The following is an 18,151-nucleotide window of genomic DNA, read 5'->3' on the forward strand; positions in this document are numbered from 1 at the left end:
CTGATTATCCGCTCAGAAGATGTACATAAATATGAACATATCAAGACGCTAGGAAGCAAAATCCATCTAAAAATCACAGTTTAGATCCCACCTGAGATTATAAACAACAAAAATCGTCAAGCAGTATACATATGTAGATATTTATATAACAATCGCAATTAAAACTTAATTATATATATATTTTGTTTTGTTATTGTTTTTTGCGCTTTAATTGCAATAATAATAAATATTTTATATGTTATATTTCTTTCTCAGATCAGAGATCAAGATCATTAATAGGAAAAATCGATCACAGATCTATATAAAATGATTTCGCACAGTCCGCCCATATTTAGTCACAGCCCACCCGTTAGTTTTCTGGCGGACTTCATGAGCGGACATCAGCGGCAGGCATTGAAGTAAGTTAACCCAAAATAATCATAAATAAAAGTTTTCGTCAATTTGCATAATTTAACACTAAATTGATTGAACGCACGAGCTTTCGGTCTTCAATCAAAATATATTGAATTCACATAAAATTACCACAGAAGAAATAAGAAACGAGAATGAGTTGTCACAATTTCTACGTTTCATATTTTGAATCACGTCTTGAACATTCTTTTTAATTTTCGTATCATTCGATAAGTCTCCAGCTATTTTCTGTTAAATATTTTAATTCATTTTACACAGCATGTACAATGAAAGTTGATTTCTTGGTTTTCTAATGTTTGCATATCAGTCTGTTCAATAAAGGGTATTAATTATTCAATATCAGTATTTTTTGCACTTTCATTTCGACTTTTCAACAGCTTGAACTTAGCTAAACAAATGTGGTAATTCTGTTAAGACTGAAAAATATTGTATGGCAAAACACCAAACACAAAAAAAACACTAAAGAACACAACAAATGCATTCACTAATAATATTCTTGGGGCTCAGGTTGGTTTGGGTTGACAACACATTGGCACTGAAATATAATGAAAGCAGTCAAGATCAAGGCAAGACAAGGAGAACGGACGATCATCGCGAACCAAAACAAACATTTCGGAGAGGCTACTGTGTGTGCTTGTTAGTGTAGCTCTGAGATTTGGAGGGTTGTCCACGAGTCGGGTGAATGACGCCGACGATTGCCCGCCCGCTTGACGACAAATGTGCGCGTGGCATTTTGACGCAACTTTTTGGCTCATGGACACAAGTACCAAAAGAAAAATATGACAATTCGGAGAGGGAAGCGTGTGCTCCTTTTCGAACAAATTCATTCAATTGAGAACTGACCACATCTGTGGGCCTCTTTTAGTGCACAGGCTGCATCAGTCATTGGTGATATTTATAGTGTGGATTCTATTTTCAGCCATGAGAAAACACACAAAAATATAATTTCATATTAACTATTGGCTGAAGTTCAAATAATCAGGTTAAAGATAATCGAATAAATATTTGTTGGAGAATGTCGTTTGTTTAGAAAAAGAAACATTGAACGCTGAAAATATAACTAGACCTACGAATCCGCTTATTGATATGTACCAGGGAAAACCCTTTGATAAGCTTCTCATGTGAATACGAACACGACTCCAATAAATTCAAGAAAGTCGTCTGTTTCTCCTTCGAGTCATTTCAAATTTCAGATCGTGATTTAAGGCTCTAAAATGTAGAGCCACCGAACTAGATTTATACATATGTTCATTTGTGAAGTATACATTTTCCAAAAACCGAAGTACCCACAAACCAAGCTTTATTTGCAATAAAACTCTTGAAATGGGTCACTTTCCCACAACATAAAAAAATTCTTGAGACGGATCAGAATGCCCTCTACACCGGCCCACGCACAGTTTGCCATAACCAGGCTGATAAACATGAAGCCAGCATATGTACATATGTCTAGGCTACGATCGAACCTTATCATGAAATGACTTGACTTTGTGTCTAGACGAAAATATAGAACTATTTGAAACTATTTAACACATATCTAATAAGAGGAATGGTTTTATAACGGCTATTTACTTTCGTGAACACACTTTCGGCAGTGATTCACAATATTCTCTCACAAATGACACTCTCCAGAAAACTCCACTATCGTCACCGCATTCCTGAAACAAGTCGTGCGCAACTGTAGGGCTTATCAACGGCGTTTCTTTACAGACAATATACCGTATATGCTACATACATATGTACATATTTGTGCATGTATGTACATACTATACTTAGGATCAGGAGGTATAAGTTGTATACATATGTAGGCGACAGAACAATGGATGGCAAATATTATCGCCGTACAAATTTAACGTGCGAGCATAATAAATGCGGATCGTATTGGACCCCTGCTTATCAAGGCTGATAAAAGTGCAGGCAGGCGAATGCGTAGAACCCCGAACAGGAGGCTCACCCCACCCCATCCCAGCCGCACCATCACATTCCGTATTGATCTGATCAAACCATCTCCGTGTCTCTGTGTCTTGCAGCTACAATGACGAACCCAATAGAGCATCGCGCTACTGCCGTCCACAAGTGATAAGTCTGGCCTCCAAAGCCATGGTCAACAATGCCTCTGCGGCCATTCAGTGCCAGCCGGGTCACCAGAAGGCAGGGGCCACGCCCCTGGGAGTGGGCAGTCGATCAGGTCGCAGTTATCTGGAGCGCATGGCCTCGGCTCCACATCTCTTCAACCAACCCAAGTCATGTCTCAGTCGCAAGTCCTGCCAGCACACAACCCCACAAAGTCCCAGCCCCATAGATGAACCGACTCCAGAAAACAGCTATGTCGCGGACAACTGCTGTTGCACCCAGAATAGGGAAGCCAACGGAGTGGCCCACTACGAACAGAGGTGAGTAGGGGGTGGCATGTGGCCGGGAATGATAAGATTGCATCATGGAGGTAACCTGAGACAGCACCGCAAACCGAATGAGAGTTCTCCCAATGCCTTGGGGGTTCAATCACTTTGACGTCAGGCGCTGAAAGACAATGCGCCCCACTCACTAATCTTTATAACCCGCCTAATGAACTAGATCGAAGTTTTTTTGAGTAGACTGGACCCGAAGGGTTGGATCGGATTGTAAAAATAGTCAGAGGGCAACCTTGGGCAACAACACGAGCAAAAGATGGTTGGCAGAAAACCAACGTAGATCGGGAACCTGTCATTAAATTAAGGGAAAATTTAAGGAGAAGAAAATGTATAAAATAAAATCAAATCAAACAAATCAAATGAATTCCATATAAAACTATCCCAAAGTTGGGCTACTTTGGGCCCACTTTGCTGATAGCCCCAATAACCTATCTGAATGCCAATAACATGTTCTTTAAAAAGTCATTAACGATAGTTTAGCAAAGGGACAAAAAAACCCGAACATTTCTTTTGGCAATCACACAACTTTCCCACAGACGTCATAGTCGAGCACATGTCAATAGTAAAGGGGCTAACTGGAAATTGGAAAAAGGGGGAAAAGAGCAACCATACTAAATACAGCCAAAAAGATCATATTTGAAAAGCCAATATACTAAAGGGATTATATTTATACATATATATTCAAAAATCTAATCTAATTTTAAAGCATGCAATTTTACGGAAGAAACGAATACGATATTCAAGATGAATTATCTAAATGATTGAAAATTGATCTGCCAAGAAGGAAAAATAACCAAAAACCCTGACATGATAAACAAGCAATGGTGTTGGTCCGTCCCATATCTCTGAGACACGGCGTAAAACAGTAAGGCGCCTTTATTTTCATTTTCTCTTTCTGCAATGTGTAAAGGGAACATATAGCACCATATACCGTACAATAAAAGATGTGGGGAAAAAACTTAACACACAGAAGGAAACGTTTCCGACCCCACAAAGTAAATATATTTTCTTGATCAGCATCAGTAGCCGAGTCGATATAGCCATGTACATATGTATGTCTGTCCGTCCGTCCGAAAACACGCTCTTTAGCATGAAGCAGAGTGTGGAATGAGGGAAGGTGCAAAAAATAAGCAAAGCTGCTGGGGTGGGAGTAGCCATTGAAAATTCAATTTCTTCATTCTGGCTATTATAATGATCCAATCGAATCCCAATCCGTTGATCTTATAGATATGGCTATTCCCTTCAGAATTGTACTCGAAGAGTAAATAGGGTATATTGTATTTGTGCACAAAGTGAATGTATGTAACGCACAGAAGGAAACGTTTCCGACCCCATAAAGTATATATTTTCTTGATCAGCATCAATAGCCGAGTCGATTGAGCCATGTCTGTCTGTCCGTCCTGATGAGCGCCTAGTACTCAGAGACTATAAGAGCTAGAGCCACCAAATTTTCATCCAGACTTCTGTATGCTCACACTGTTACAAGTGTATTTCAAAAATGAGCCACGCCCCCTTCCGCCTCCGCAAAAGGGCGAAAACCTCCCAAATCTACAATTTTGAAGATAGCAGAAAACTAAAAACGCCATTCCGTACGGAATGACCATATCTATCAGATCCCCAAATTGGGATCCGATTGTATTATTATTATAGCCAAATTTCTTTACAGTGGCTAAACCCACCCCGTCCCGCAGCTTATATTTGTTTTTTTTAACATTCTCTCATTCACACTCTGCTTCTGCTGTGTGCGGCCTCTGTCTCTGCCGCGAGTCTGCAGTGTCCGAAGTGGAAGGGGGCGGGGGCGGGAAGGGGGCGAGTCTATCGACTCGGCTATTGATGCTGATCAAGAATATGTATGCTTTATGGGGTCGGAAACGTATTCTTCTGTGCGTAATATACATCCACTGTCGCGCAGAAATACATTATACCCTATTTATTTTTCGAGTACCGGATATACAAAAAATAATTATCGTCAAAACATTTCGAAGTCCCATATCTTTCAGAAAAGGTTAGTTTGGTTCGAAGCGGAAAAATCAAGTCGAGTAGTATAGTGTAATATATTGGATGTTCATTTCGAAAAAAACCTGACCTGATCAATTTAGTATATTCTTGTAGCAAGGAGATAACACAGTTAGGTAATTTCAAATGCAAAATAAATAATTAATATATTATCCATGAAACATCCCGCTGATAACTTACACTCTCAGATCAATCAGACTTGACAGACTATGAAAAAGCTTTCTTAATTACCCCCCAAAAATTAAAATCATAAAGATCACCCATCAAACAGCGTTGCCAGGTCACGTCAAGGCCGAAATATTATTGGCCTAGAAGCGTGATCGCATTCAAACGAAATGAACATATGTAAATTTTTTTCGGGTGTAACCTAACTAAATATATTTCGACATTACAGTCCCGTCCCCACCTAGCTGCCATACAAACACACGCATATTTAAGGTTATATATAGAGATTGTGAGAAGTGTTCATGTGAAAATCACGTGCTCGGATCAGATGTGTGGAAAGTGTCTGCTGTAAAAACTTAGGAAAGCTTGTTCATCTGTGCATTGAAATTAATTTTTTGTATTATATAGTATTAATATTTTTGTGAGATAGAAGTAATGACACGGGTGGAGATCATCCAAAACGATGCCGACTAAAAAATATCCACAGAAGAACTATTTTCAGTCTTTTACTATTGGACTTTGAGCTTTTATTGAGAAAATGGACAAACGAATCTGAGAATGAAGAAACCACGGAAAAAACAATGAAAAGTGTGAAATGGAATCACCTTGTAATTATTAATATAAAATAAGAAATGGTCAGAGACCGTTTGTAAAGGTCAACTATTAAAACGGTCAGAGTTTCCGCATTAATTAGGAATTTTTTAAAGTCTAACATGATTTTAGCAAGCACTTGACACAGCACACCGGCATCCATCAAGGTCTCTGGATCAAAACCTAAAGAAAACTATCAAAGTTAAAAATTTCTTTTACATGAAACGAAAACTCGTTTACGCCGGAATTCAACCAAAAAAATACCTTAATGTGCCTTGCATTTTGAACAGTTTTAATATTTATAGACTTGTTAAAACCGGATATCAAACATACATCTGTATGCATCTGTAATGCATACGGAATTGTATGTATATTTTGGGGGATTCGTTTTGTTCGATTTTGTGGTCAAATGTGTTGACGGAGAAACTCGTTCCCCTTGGAAATAATGAAACCAAAATGGAAAATGTATTTTAACTTAAATGATTTTTCGGTTGATCTCTTGTACGAGTATACTACTTGACATGCTCTCAAAACTGAAAGCAGGAAAGCGACCAGCCAAGAGAAAGAAACCAAAAAACGAGACCTGCCTGAGTCTCTGATTTCTTGTCGGCTGCTGGCTTTGTTGGGCCCACACAAGATAAGCAATCGCATCGACCCGAACGGAAACCTGTTGAAGAAAATGCAGCCTCAGCAGCGGCCACGATAGCGGCACCCGGCGCACTGCTGATCATTCCCTCGATGCGTGATCGCCGTCGTCCACATCGATAGTCGAGTAGCCTGATCATGGTACGATCTCTACAGAAATGCCAGAGCCGGCTGTTTGATAATGTCGGCATCCAATAAACAGAAAGCCAACCTAGCCTGGCCTGGCAATAGCCATCGCCAACAATTGCTTGATATTTGTATTTCAGATATATTTAGAACTCGATGCCCAAATAATTGTTCTGTGCGGGGGGTTTGGCTACGGTCGGTAGTAGCTTGCTGCTGGCTGACGCCGACGAAAAACTCTAAGTTTATTTTGAATGATTCCATTAAAAACGAGCCCCTGACGACTATGATAAGCCAAAGTTATCTTATCTGCTTATGAGGTAAAATTTCTATATAAAGATGTTTTCGTAGGGATTTCAATTACACGAGCTAATGACAAAGACTATGGTAGAAATTAAAAACATATTTAATAACATTAATTAATAAAAACGAGGAGAGGCGTGTGAGACGCTTCTTACGCGTCACAACTTTAATATCCGGTATTCAGTAGTACATCTGTACCAAAGCGCTCTTTTAGCTCGCCCCCCTCCCTGGACAAATGAGAGAATGTGCAAAAAATAAAAAAAGGCGCTGCAGGGGTGGGGGCTAGCCACTTCAAATGAATATCGTCATTCTGGATATAATATTGATAACAATAATACAATCGGATCCTTATTCAGTGATCTGATAGCTATGGCTATTCTCTACCGAGTTGCATTTTTAGTGTTCTTTTATCTTCAAAATTATCCGCCCCTTTCTGAGGGCGGAAGTAGGCTGGGCGAAATTTTGCAATACACTTGTAACACTGGGATATCCGTATGCAAAATTGTATGGCTCTAGCGGCTATAGTCTCTGATATTCAGGCGCTCATCAAGACGGAAAAACGGACGGACAGACGATCAGACAGACTTGGCTATATCGACTCGGCTTTTGATGCCGATCAAGAATATACATATATACTTTATGGGGTCGGAAATTGTTCCTTCTGTGCGGGTAAAAATACAATTTATAGATAATATTATGCAATTCAACAGCACAGATCTTAGAAAATTATGCATGAAATTCTAGTTGCTAAAATTTGTAATACTGACAATAAAGAATACTATACACCGTAAAAAATTTGTATGATTGATCCATAATAAAGTATTGTCCAGCTGCCAATATTAAAGATCCTTTTCAATTTGAAGTACTTAAAACAGTAAAGGAAGCACAGATAAGTACAGCAGTAAATAGGTACATATGTTTGTATGTATACATAAGTACATATGTACAGTACATACACAGTTTATAGGATAGTTTGTCGATAAAAAATAATAATAATTTCATTTTATTGGTTTGTATTTTTTACCATCTTTTTGTATTTTGATATTTTCTTTATTTTGAGTTTGTACATTTTTTATTTTTATGAATCGTTCCTTGTTTGCCAAATCAGGAAAATACTACATATTTATGTATAGTATAGGCATTCGAGTGGGGTGTGTTTTTATTTACATTGAAGCCAGAGACTCGTGGGAAGAATCGCAAGAAATGAAAAAATGTAGGCTTGTTTTATATATACATACATACATATGTACATATGTACATATGTAGCTTCAAGCTAATTTTTCGCAAAATCGTTCGTGGCTACTAAAAATAGACATTAAAATTTCAATACACATCACTCTTTTCATGACGCAGGCATTGTGGGAATAACATTTTCTTAACGGATTTAACTTTTTTGTGAGAAGCGGGACAATTTTACAGAATATTTTGAATTTTTATGAATGGTTGGTTGGGCTTGAAAAGTGCAATCTATTGGCAAATATAGAGAGTCCCTTTTGATCCACAGAAATCCATAAATTATCTGAAACAAATGAATTTCGCAACGACGCAGTTAGCTAAACTAAAAGACAAACAAAGCCATCAAACTGTTGGTCACTGAAATAGAAATCTCCTGAAAGAAGAAAAGTCAATGACCATTGAATTCAATAAATAAATGCCCAATGGGGGGGTCAAGCTAACCTGATAGCCAGGGTCAATTCTATATTTAATAATATATATAATACTTATGTACATACATATGTATAGTAATTCTATATATTTCTTTTTCATTTGGCATTTCTTTTTTGTCTTTTTGCAGTCGAGGCCCCAAAAAGCATGTGATCTTTGCCGATGATGAGGGTCTATCGCTAACCGAGGTTCGCGTGATGTCCGAACCCTCGAATGTGCCGCCCTATTGGAGCATGAAGTTCTTGGAGCAGATAACACAGGGTCTGGTCAGTCCACATCCGCCAGATCAATGGACGGTGGACTTCAAACAGCCAGCTTCAGATTATTTATCTTTCAGGTAAGAACTGCCTGTGATAGGCAGTATGTATGCTTGCTTGTATCTTTAGATTCTTATAACTTTTTTAACTTTATAACAGACAAAAAATAGAGCGGGACTATGTGTCCCTAGAGAATGTGATTGTCAAGGATGAGGAGTCCATAGTGGTGGGCACCATCAAAGTGAAGAACGTTGACTTCCGAAAGGAAATCATAGTGCGTGTCACGTGGGACGATTGGAAGAGTCAGCAGGATATATTTTGTACTTTTGCCAGGGCCTATGGACCGACCACCTGTGCCCACGTGATTTTCGATACATTCTCGTTCAAGATCACGCTGCCGCCATCCTCGAAGCGCTTGGAGTTCTGCATCTGCTATCGCACCAACGATACAGAGTATTGGGACAATAATGATGTGAGTTGATCATGGAAATAATGCCATAAAAGGTGAAAAACTTTTCTATAATTTCCAATCCTCCTTTTATTAGGGTACAAACTACACCATCAGCAAGCGTTCGCCCTTTTACTACAATGCCCTCTCTCCTTATGATAAGGGTCAGAGTCGCAACTCCAGTCAGCAAATACGGTCCACCCTGACTGATGCCCTGGCCAAGGTGCAGGACCAAAATGGTTGGCATCAAGACTCGCATACACCATATTGGTGAAGTCTTGGGAGAGAAAATGAATTTTCTTTCTCCGAAAGGAACACTTCTCATTTGGGCCACATCACCAGAAAGTAACAGAATTAGGAAAGAAAAGAAAGAATTAGGGACAAAGAGAGAGAGTCTAAGAGATTTTAACGCTAACGAAACTGTTGACTTAATGATTAAAGTGCCATTGACCAGAAGATCAGAGACGAGGGCCCATAACTACTTTATTTAGGCAAACCCCCGAATTTGTATGTTTATCCAATGAAATTTCAAGATCATATCTTTTACGTGAATTTTTTTAAAATTGTTTGTATTTTCATCGGAAGAATTGTCTAAAAAACTAGAACTTTATGTAATGTATACCTATATGCCTGTGTGATTGTCTACATCGATATAACTGATATTAGATTTACAAAAACCAAACGAAAAATAATAAAATAATAATGAGAGGAAGATATACTCAAGGAGTGACGTATCCTAGCGAACCAATGTTTCGAAATTTTCTGCAATTGCAAAATAAAGAAAGAAAAAATAGCAAACATAACACATGTATATGCTAATGCAGACAACAAAAAAAACTTAACTTTAGTTTTTAAGCTTATTGGATCCATAATTTCGGAATTTTTTGTTCTCTTCATTTAAAATCATAACATTTTTATCTTTGGTTATTTGAAACGTTAAGACTGAAATGGCTTGTTACGGAGAAGAAAACACGTCCTGCAATATACCACATTATAACATATAGCAACAAAATATTCGCATCACCACATAACAAACAACGAAATTGTGTCATAATAATTCTGTGTGAGTCCCATCGCCGACTATATACTATTCAATTCAAACATCTAACTAGATTTAAGTGATTTGTACAGCAAAAAAGCAAAAAAAAAATGTATTTATGTACATATACCAGAAAATTGCCTGTTAAATACATTTATATGCGTCTGAGCTCAGTTATGTAAAGATGCCTAGTTCGTAGTCCTTAGAGGTTATTTAGTTAGTAAGGCGCCACATTGATGTGTATGAATAACCTATACATATGTGAATATGTACTACATATGTACATATGTGTGCATGCATGTACATATTTAGAATGAAATGGAACACTATGTTAATTCAGTTTTTTAAGATAGTATGACACAACGAGCCTTTGCTATTGCTCATAAACAAATAAAAATAAATGTAAAAAATGTAAATGCTCTTTGATTCGTTGTTCGCTACGCTAAACTCCTCCAGCCAATTTGGAAACGTCGAGTAAACAGCAAAGGGTTGAGCTGACAGCCCCATACACCCAACCATGGTGAAAGTTTACCATCTTAAACACATATACTGTCCTGCTAGGTAGGTAAGCGGGAATGATCTACGTTTTAGAGCATATAAAACGAAAATGGACATGTGAGACGGCCCTTACGCGTCACAACTTTTACACCCGGTACTCAATAGTACATCTGTACCTTAGTGGTTCTTTTCCAAATTTTTCATTTTTTCTACATCTGTCAGCTACATCTACATCACTTCTTACACTAACACGTTTTGATAGCTCGCCCCCTCGCCTAAAGCCACACACTACACAAAGCAGAGTCAGAGAGAATGTGCAAAAAATAGAAAAAAAAAACTGATGCACGGGTTGGGTTTAGTCACTGCAAATTAATTTCTTCCTTCTGCCAATTCGGTGATCTTCATAATTGTGAATACAGCAGATTTTCGAAATTTGCGTGGGCTAAAGGGGGCGGTGCAAAATTTTGAAATACACTTGTAACAGTGTGAGCATACAGCCATCTGGATGCAAAATTGGGTGGCTCTAGCTTTTATAGTCTAGGAGATACAGGCGCTCAACAAGACAGACGGACGGACGTACGGACAGTCGGACGGACAGACAGACATGGCTATATCGACTCGGCTATTGATGCTGATCAATAATATAAATACTTTATGGGGTCGGAAACGTTTCCTTCTCTGCGTTACATACATATGTATATCCACTTTGTGCACAAATACAATATGCCCTATTGCCCTACAACTCTTGGCTACGATTTTAAAACGTGCTATTTAGTCAACGGAATAATTGTTAGATCTTTCCTGAAGGCAGTGTTTTCCGTAGGGTTCCGTACGGTTTTTGGACTCATTTATGATCCGGACCAATCTTTTTAACCTTGGGCTCGATTCTAAAACCGATTCCTCGGCAGATGGCCGATTTGGTAACCAGTTGCCTGTGGCTCACAGCTTGCCGATACGAACACAGCTTAAGTTCTTCAGCCGATTCTGCGCAGCTCTGGAATCAATTTATAAAGCGAAGCCTCGCTAAAGAGTGATTTGCAAGCCTGATTATACTAGGAACTCCTCTAGATGTATAAATTATGGTTGTACGGCATCACATCCATTCAAGTATAACGTTACAAATTTAAACAAAAATTTATAAATCAAAATACGGTTGCTCTTTGAGTATTGCAGGCAATGTATTCAGAAATTCTGCAAATGTTTTATAAGACATTCATAATTCCAAATACATGCTACAACGTAAACCACAGTACAGGTCGAGAATGTGCTACACACCCGATAATTGCTGCCATGTAAAAATAACATTTCAATGCTAGGGAACAACACCTAGTTGGTTGCTCATAAGGTTATCTCCAAGCGATAACTGAATTCATCTCAAGCTACTACTAGTTGTAGATAGAAAGCAATTGGAAATGCATGGTTTGATTTGTTTTATAAATTAATTTATTTGTTTTTTTTGGGGATCGGATCATTCCATTGAAACAGCAATAATATCATATTCTCGTATATGACAGGTGCAGGACCAGGAGACAGGAAAGGTGAACGAGTGGGCGGCCGGGTTATGGGAAAAAACTCAGGAGACAACACGCAAACATTCTAGCCAGCTTAAGCTAGAGACACATTACATTATGTTTAGATATAATTATATCTGTAAAATTAGAGTTGGAATACTTTTAGCTTGAGTGTAGTTAAGTTACATAAGATAGATTCGCCTATAGAATGTTAAATTTGTCGACAGAGAAAGTTTCGTTTTGTAGAGTAGATAAATGGCTGAGATAGAGAAATGCATGAAGTGTAACTGGAATGTTCATGTGTCCATCGCACACACACAACATTGAGCTCTATAGAAACTAAATATGTAATCTTAAAGAATAACTTCGTTTCACAATCGAAAGACAGTAAATGTATGCTGCTGCTCCTGGTTCAGCCCGAATCCGCGCCAACGCATCAACTCTGGCGTTTCAACTTATTGCTTCTCCAGCTTGGCCTTCAGGCTAGCGGGCATCTCTGGTGGTGGTGGGCGGGGAATGCCCAGAGCAACCTTGACTCCATCATAGATGAACCATTGCAGAGCGGTTAGGGTACCGATCATAATGATACGAGGCGTCAGGCCGTTCCACATTCCACTGAAGCCGAGGGACTTGGCAACGCTCACAGCGCTGGCACCCTTGGTCTGGTTCAGCTTGGACACGACCACATCAGCGGGATGCGATACGATGGCACAGAACACACCTGCAATGTAGCCAGCGGCAAAGGTGACAACCAGCTGCTCGCCCTTGGAGCACTCAACGCGGGGCTTGGGAACCACATACCTGGCAGGAAGTGGAGCAGGATAAAATATAGATTAGGAGGGGGGTTCTACAACACTTATCAACACTTCAGACTCACTTGTAAAGCAGCTCAACGGTACGCTCAAAGCAAGCGAACTTCATCATGGTGTATGGGATTTGACGCATCCACAATGGCACTAGACCCTTGTAGAAGGCATTGATGCCCTCATCCTTCAGCATCTTGGGCACAGCCTCGCGGAAGGTGCTGGCAAACCCGGGCACAGTCTGAATCTTAACCTTGGCAGCCTCGAACGGAGACAGGGCAATATCGGCGAAGAACTCCGCTGATGCAGAGGCGGCCAGATACAGCGAGGTGCGGTACAGATAGGAATTCTCCTCACCCAGTAGATTGGCATACTTTACTTTGAACAGCTCGTACAAGCCAAACTTGCACAGACCCTACAGCCAGTAGACACAAAGCATAGTCGGAAAGGTAATTAGCCTCCATTGAGTAATGGGTTATCAGCCGCAGTCACGTTTCCGTGACTGGAGGGTTGCGTAACCGGCAGACTTACCTGTGCAGAGTAGCCCAGCAGAGTGGGGAACCAGCCCTTGGCAAGGCCGCGGGCACCCTCCTCGGCAACGGTGACCTTAAAGCCATGGAACAGATTTTTGTATTTGGCCTGATCGACCTGCAGGCGACATTTGACCAAATCCAAGGGTACCACAAAGGTGTGAGTGGTTCCGCAGCTGAGAATACCACCGATGCCGCACAGGGCAAAGTATTTGTTGCTTCCGAACTCGCACGAATCGACGGTGGCGGCAGCTGCACTGATCTGACGGCCATGCACCGGCTCCAGTTCAAGATCCTGGGAACAGGTCACAGCGGGCGCACCCTCGCACTGGACGCGGCCCAAGGGGCTGCGGAACGGAGAGTTCTTGGCAGTCTCAAAAAAGGACGAGAACATGGTTGTAGCTCTTTTTGTTGTTGGATTGCAGCTGCGGCGAGAGGTGAGCTGCGGAAAGAGGAAGAAATTCCCCTCTCAATTAGCGTTCAGAGACATGTGCTTATCTAATTTAATCAGCTGCTCTGCTCTATTCTTGGCCTCCTGTGCCAGCACTTTTCTAGGTTACATAACGCCGTGCCAATAATTTGCATCGGCGCGCCCTAGCGGCAAACGAAAATATTTCACTTACGACAGCAAAATCTGTGCCACAGGAGCAGGCTCACAAGCAATTTTGATCTGTCGAATTTTTTTTCTACAGTTTTTAGTTTGATTAGAGATTCTTACGCAATTTTTAAATTGTGTTTTCGCACTTACAATTCGTCAGCAGCGTTTTCGGCCCGTGGATTTTTTAGAGTGACCGCCCAAATTATCTTTCCGTCGAGTAGTGTGACCGCCGAGATGGTTTTTTATTTTGATTAATTATATTTCCCATTGGTAGATAACTCAAAAGGATTTTTCCCAGTTGGTATTTGCTCATTTTGGCATGAGACAGAACATATTCTTCGATTTTTATGTTCGGCTTCATATTACTAACTATCTAGGACTCCCAACACTGGAAATGTAATTTAATAAGATACAGGATTCAGTTTTCTGGAGATTAGTTAGTTCTAATAGCTAAATTGTCTTCGATTTTTATTTATTTTAATGAAATTTTTATATTTGAGACCCTTGGAAATATACCGAAAAATATCTTCTTACCGTAAATGTACCGAGGAAAAAAAATAACTTAACCCAAGTAAGCCCCCTCCTTTAAAACAGTTACTGGCAGTTTTACAGCTGCCGACAGCTGCTTGAACTATATACGGCATTAGTGTGAATGGCAAATTTAACACAAACAAAAAATTAGTATGGCCAGGAACTTTGCATATATTTTCCTTGTGCGTGGAACGTAACTAAACAGGCATACAAATAAACTATGATTTGTAAACATGTGTTTATTAAACTCAAAATAAAAAAGTGGCAAAAAGAGCTGGTAGTTGAATTGAGAATGCATTTAACATTCGCCAATAATGGAAATGGTTAACCAAACGTCAATTATTGCCAAAAGAGCACTTTTACGTTTTTGCGCACAGTTGTTTCCTCCATTTCGCAAATTTCGCAGAAATAATTGTCAACCACATACATACTTCTTGCATCTTTACCAGCTGTGCTCTCAGTCCACACACGCACTTCGTATCGATAAGAATCTGTGCCTTTCGTTAACGTTGCTGGATACTCAAGTTTGGCAGGAATTTTGTTTGGCAGTGCTGGATACCCGCCTTTTAAAGTAAACCTATACTCAGATTAAAATACCTTGGAAAATCCGGTTTGAAAACACGTTTTATAAATAAAAAAAAATCAGGGATGATATTCGTATGGAACCGATAAGAAAATTGTGTGCGCACAAGTTACATTCTAGCGGCTGTACGCCAGGCAGTACTCAGATCGACAAAAAAACAGGCCGAAAAAATCTAAAAAGTCAGACGATAGTATTTTGTGGTATCGATAGTAGTAGTATTTGTATGTTATTGATGTATTTCTGTGGTATTCGTTGGTATGTTGCTAGTTGCTCGAAAAATAAGGATCTGTTTTAATTTCCAAGAGGGTACCTAGCAACAGAGAGTAAAGTCTCAATCAAATGGAGCCAACAATGCCGCTGAAGTTGAAAGATAAATGAGCACCGTGCTTCTAATCGAGCTTAAGGCCATCAAACGGCAAAAGAGGAAACAATTATTATAGACTAATGAGATTATATTGAATTCTAATTCTAATATGTTTAACTTATTTGAACGCCAATATCTTCATATTGCCAAGACACAGACCCGGCTGGGCTGTTAACAAAATGTTTTAAGTTGTTTTCTTTTTTGGACCAAGTACTGTTCCACAGGGTCGTGCCGTGGAGGAGCGAAGGCGGCGACTTGGACTCAAAACTATCCAATTTTAAATAAGATGGGTGTTTGGAGGCGCCGTTTTACAACTTTGCAACGGGCGCAAATATTTCTTGGCACGGCCTTGCTGCTCCACCAATAAAAGAAGTCTGCAGATGTTATTCCAGCCATATGCAAATTCTCTGTCATATTTTCAAGCTGTGGCATATGCAAAGGGTATCGTTTCATGGGTTTCCATAAATGAACACATATTTATATGATTTATAATACTCAAATGTATAGACAACGACCGCCCTGGATTCGTTGATTGTCCTCCTCCTCCGATCAAGCAAGAGCCGCTAGTCTCACTAAAATAATCTCCTGCATGGATCCATTTTGCATTCATTGTGTTATTAGCCTTTTATTCAATTTTCACACATTTTCAAAAAGGTAAACAAAACAACACAGCTGCCTGAGGAGTGTAACCGTACGGAATGCGGTTTTCACCTCTGGTCACACTCTGCTGCTAGCAAAATATATTGTACATTTTGCTAGCAAGTTTTTTTTTCGATCTGAGTTTATCAGCTTTATCAGCTTATTTTGTTGAATTTATTGGTATTTTCTGCCTTGCACGGTCACTCTGCGGACATCCTTAATGTGAAAATGTAATTATCGATAGTTCGATATTGATACATATCTTTGGTACAGAAATGTTGAGCGCAAAAATTAAATGAAGAAAAGTTTAAATAAAATATATATGGCTAAATGTTGAATAAAAACAAGAATTGTGAGCGGTATTCACCGTGTCAGTCGTTAACAGAATTGCTCTCTCTCTATTACGCTTTTTCTTCTCTGCATGAAAGCTCTGAGTCTGCGTTTTGTGCTTTTATTAGCTCTTTAGCTTTTGTTGTTTTGTTGCTTTTGTTCGCTTTGGCATTGTAGATATATAGAAGGTAGGTGCACCTCAGCTCAGCTACCGCCAAAATAACTCTACCATTAATGGGTACTTTTAAAGTTGGAGTTTACTAAGTTTGACTGTAGCTTGATACCGTATAAAGCTTACAGTATAAACTGACCAAATGATTTTTGTGTCTTTCACAATCTTTTTAATTTTGACTGATTCTGTGAATACTTATGTACTATGTACATTTGTACATGTATTAGTGATTAATTATGCTATGGTAACATAGAGATTCAGATTCAGAGCCTTTTGTTGTTTGTCCAGACAACAACAACTGAATTGAACAATTGAACTACTCAAGGCCCAACAATTTAAACAGGAAGCCCGAATCGTGTATTTTATTACTTCTATGGCATGAAAACTATTAACAGATGAGCGGGAGACCATACCTTATGCAGCAATGCCATGTTATCTGGAAGAGCACAACCACAGCCTACGTTTTTGTGGCAAAGAAAAACCAGCCTTGCCCCCAGCAAGACGTATGCGCGCGCGTCGTGATCTGCAAAAGCTACAGAGAAGCGAGTTCGGTTCGTTGCGCGTTCGCACACGCGCGTATTTTCTCTCTTCGCTTGGCCTTAATAGTTGGCCAACGAGCTGGACCTGCGCACTTCGCGGTTAATTTTTAACTTAAGCAGTGAACAACAACAAAATCAAGCAAATAATTGAGTAATTAAAATGTAAGAAATGAATGCTTCTATGCAAAGTTGCTCTGTGTGTGTATTTGTGTATCTGTGTAACGGTCTGCAAACTGGGTTTAGATCCACTAAAAATATGTATAATCAAAGCGGTCTATTCAATTGATTATGGAATTGCTTTGAAAGTTTAAGAAGAGGCATCGTATGTGTTTAACGGACTGCTTTGTTTGCAATGCTGGAAAGGAGAAATGGATGTGGAAAACTCAGCCATAAAAATATGATTTTCTTGTAATATGCATACATACATATGTATGTAGTGTATGCATATGTATTGTTAATATATTTTTGGAACCTTAAAAGAAAGTTTCGACTGATACGAAAAAAAGGCGTATATTAAAAGTCGATTGAAATAGTATTTTGAACATTCCTATAACCTTCCATCATCGAAACGTTAAAAGCGATTGAAAAATATTAATGTATATATGTATGTACATATATATACATACATATGCACATACAAGAAAGCAAAGTATGATTAATGCATCATTGAATCCTACAGTGACACACTGTCAGTGCAGAGTTAAATAAAAAATTGTTTGTTGAATAAATTACAAGAAAGTTTGTGATCAACTACAGTGATTGTATACAAGTAACCTTATAAGATTATCTTATTTTTCCCCTTGAAAATAAAAAATATAATAATAATTAAATACACATATGTACATACATATGTATGAATAAACATATGTACATACATATGTACATACATATATGTACATATGTATGTATTATGTTCTGTACATGGGCAGGAGAGTCAATAATAATACCGATATCTTATATGGAAACTGCAATTGGTGAACGC

The 18,151-nt window shown here is 39.0% G+C and overlaps 2 protein-coding genes across 3 annotated transcripts; one reads left to right on the forward strand and one right to left on the reverse strand.

Annotated features, from left to right (window-relative positions):
* The first annotated feature begins 255 nt into the window (after nt 1-255).
* Nucleotides 256-9,832, forward strand: LOC117893014 (protein phosphatase 1 regulatory subunit 3C). 2 transcript variants are annotated; one of them, XM_034799369.1, is made up of 5 exons: nt 256-398; nt 2,439-2,801; nt 8,458-8,664; nt 8,744-9,056; nt 9,130-9,832. In XM_034799369.1, exons 1-5 carry the CDS (start codon nt 307-309, stop codon nt 9,304-9,306), a joined length of 1,152 nt encoding a protein of 383 aa, XP_034655260.1. In that variant the 5' UTR covers nt 256-306; the 3' UTR covers nt 9,307-9,832. The 2 variants fall into 2 exon arrangements, with proteins under 2 accessions (XP_034655260.1, XP_034655261.1); XM_034799370.1 differs by lacking the exon at nt 2,439-2,801.
* Nucleotides 9,833-12,312: 2,480 nt separating this feature from the next.
* Nucleotides 12,313-14,282, reverse strand: LOC117893015 (phosphate carrier protein, mitochondrial). Its single transcript, XM_034799371.1, has 4 exons — nt 14,162-14,282; nt 13,415-13,855; nt 12,958-13,298; nt 12,313-12,881 (listed from the first exon to the last, which is right to left on the reverse strand). Exons 2-4 carry the CDS (start codon nt 13,805-13,807, stop codon nt 12,536-12,538), a joined length of 1,080 nt encoding a protein of 359 aa, XP_034655262.1. The 5' UTR covers nt 13,808-13,855; nt 14,162-14,282; the 3' UTR covers nt 12,313-12,535.
* Nucleotides 14,283-18,151: the final 3,869 nt, after the last annotated feature.

The sequence above is a fragment of the Drosophila subobscura genome, chromosome J (genome assembly GCF_008121235.1).
Source record: "Drosophila subobscura isolate 14011-0131.10 chromosome J, UCBerk_Dsub_1.0, whole genome shotgun sequence".
In the NCBI taxonomy this organism is placed as follows: Eukaryota; Metazoa; Arthropoda; class Insecta; order Diptera; family Drosophilidae; genus Drosophila; species Drosophila subobscura.

Coding starts and splice junctions, on each gene's coding strand:
- LOC117893015 (XM_034799371.1), bottom strand. CDS start 13,807: ATGTTCTCGTCCTTTTTTGAGACTGCCAAGAACTCTCCGTTCCGCAGC. Junction 13,299..13,414: donor TGCTGGGCTACTCTGCACAG/GTAAGTCTGCCG, acceptor TACTGGCTGTAG/GGTCTGTGCAAGTTTGGCTT. Junction 12,882..12,957: donor ACCGTTGAGCTGCTTTACAA/GTGAGTCTGAAG, acceptor ACTTCCTGCCAG/GTATGTGGTTCCCAAGCCCC.
- LOC117893014 (XM_034799369.1), top strand. CDS start 307: ATGATTTCGCACAGTCCGCCCATATTTAGTCACAGCCCACCCGTTAGT. Junction 2,802..8,457: donor GTGGCCCACTACGAACAGAG/GTGAGTAGGGGG, acceptor GTCTTTTTGCAG/TCGAGGCCCCAAAAAGCATG. Junction 9,057..9,129: donor AGTATTGGGACAATAATGAT/GTGAGTTGATCA, acceptor TCCTTTTATTAG/GGTACAAACTACACCATCAG.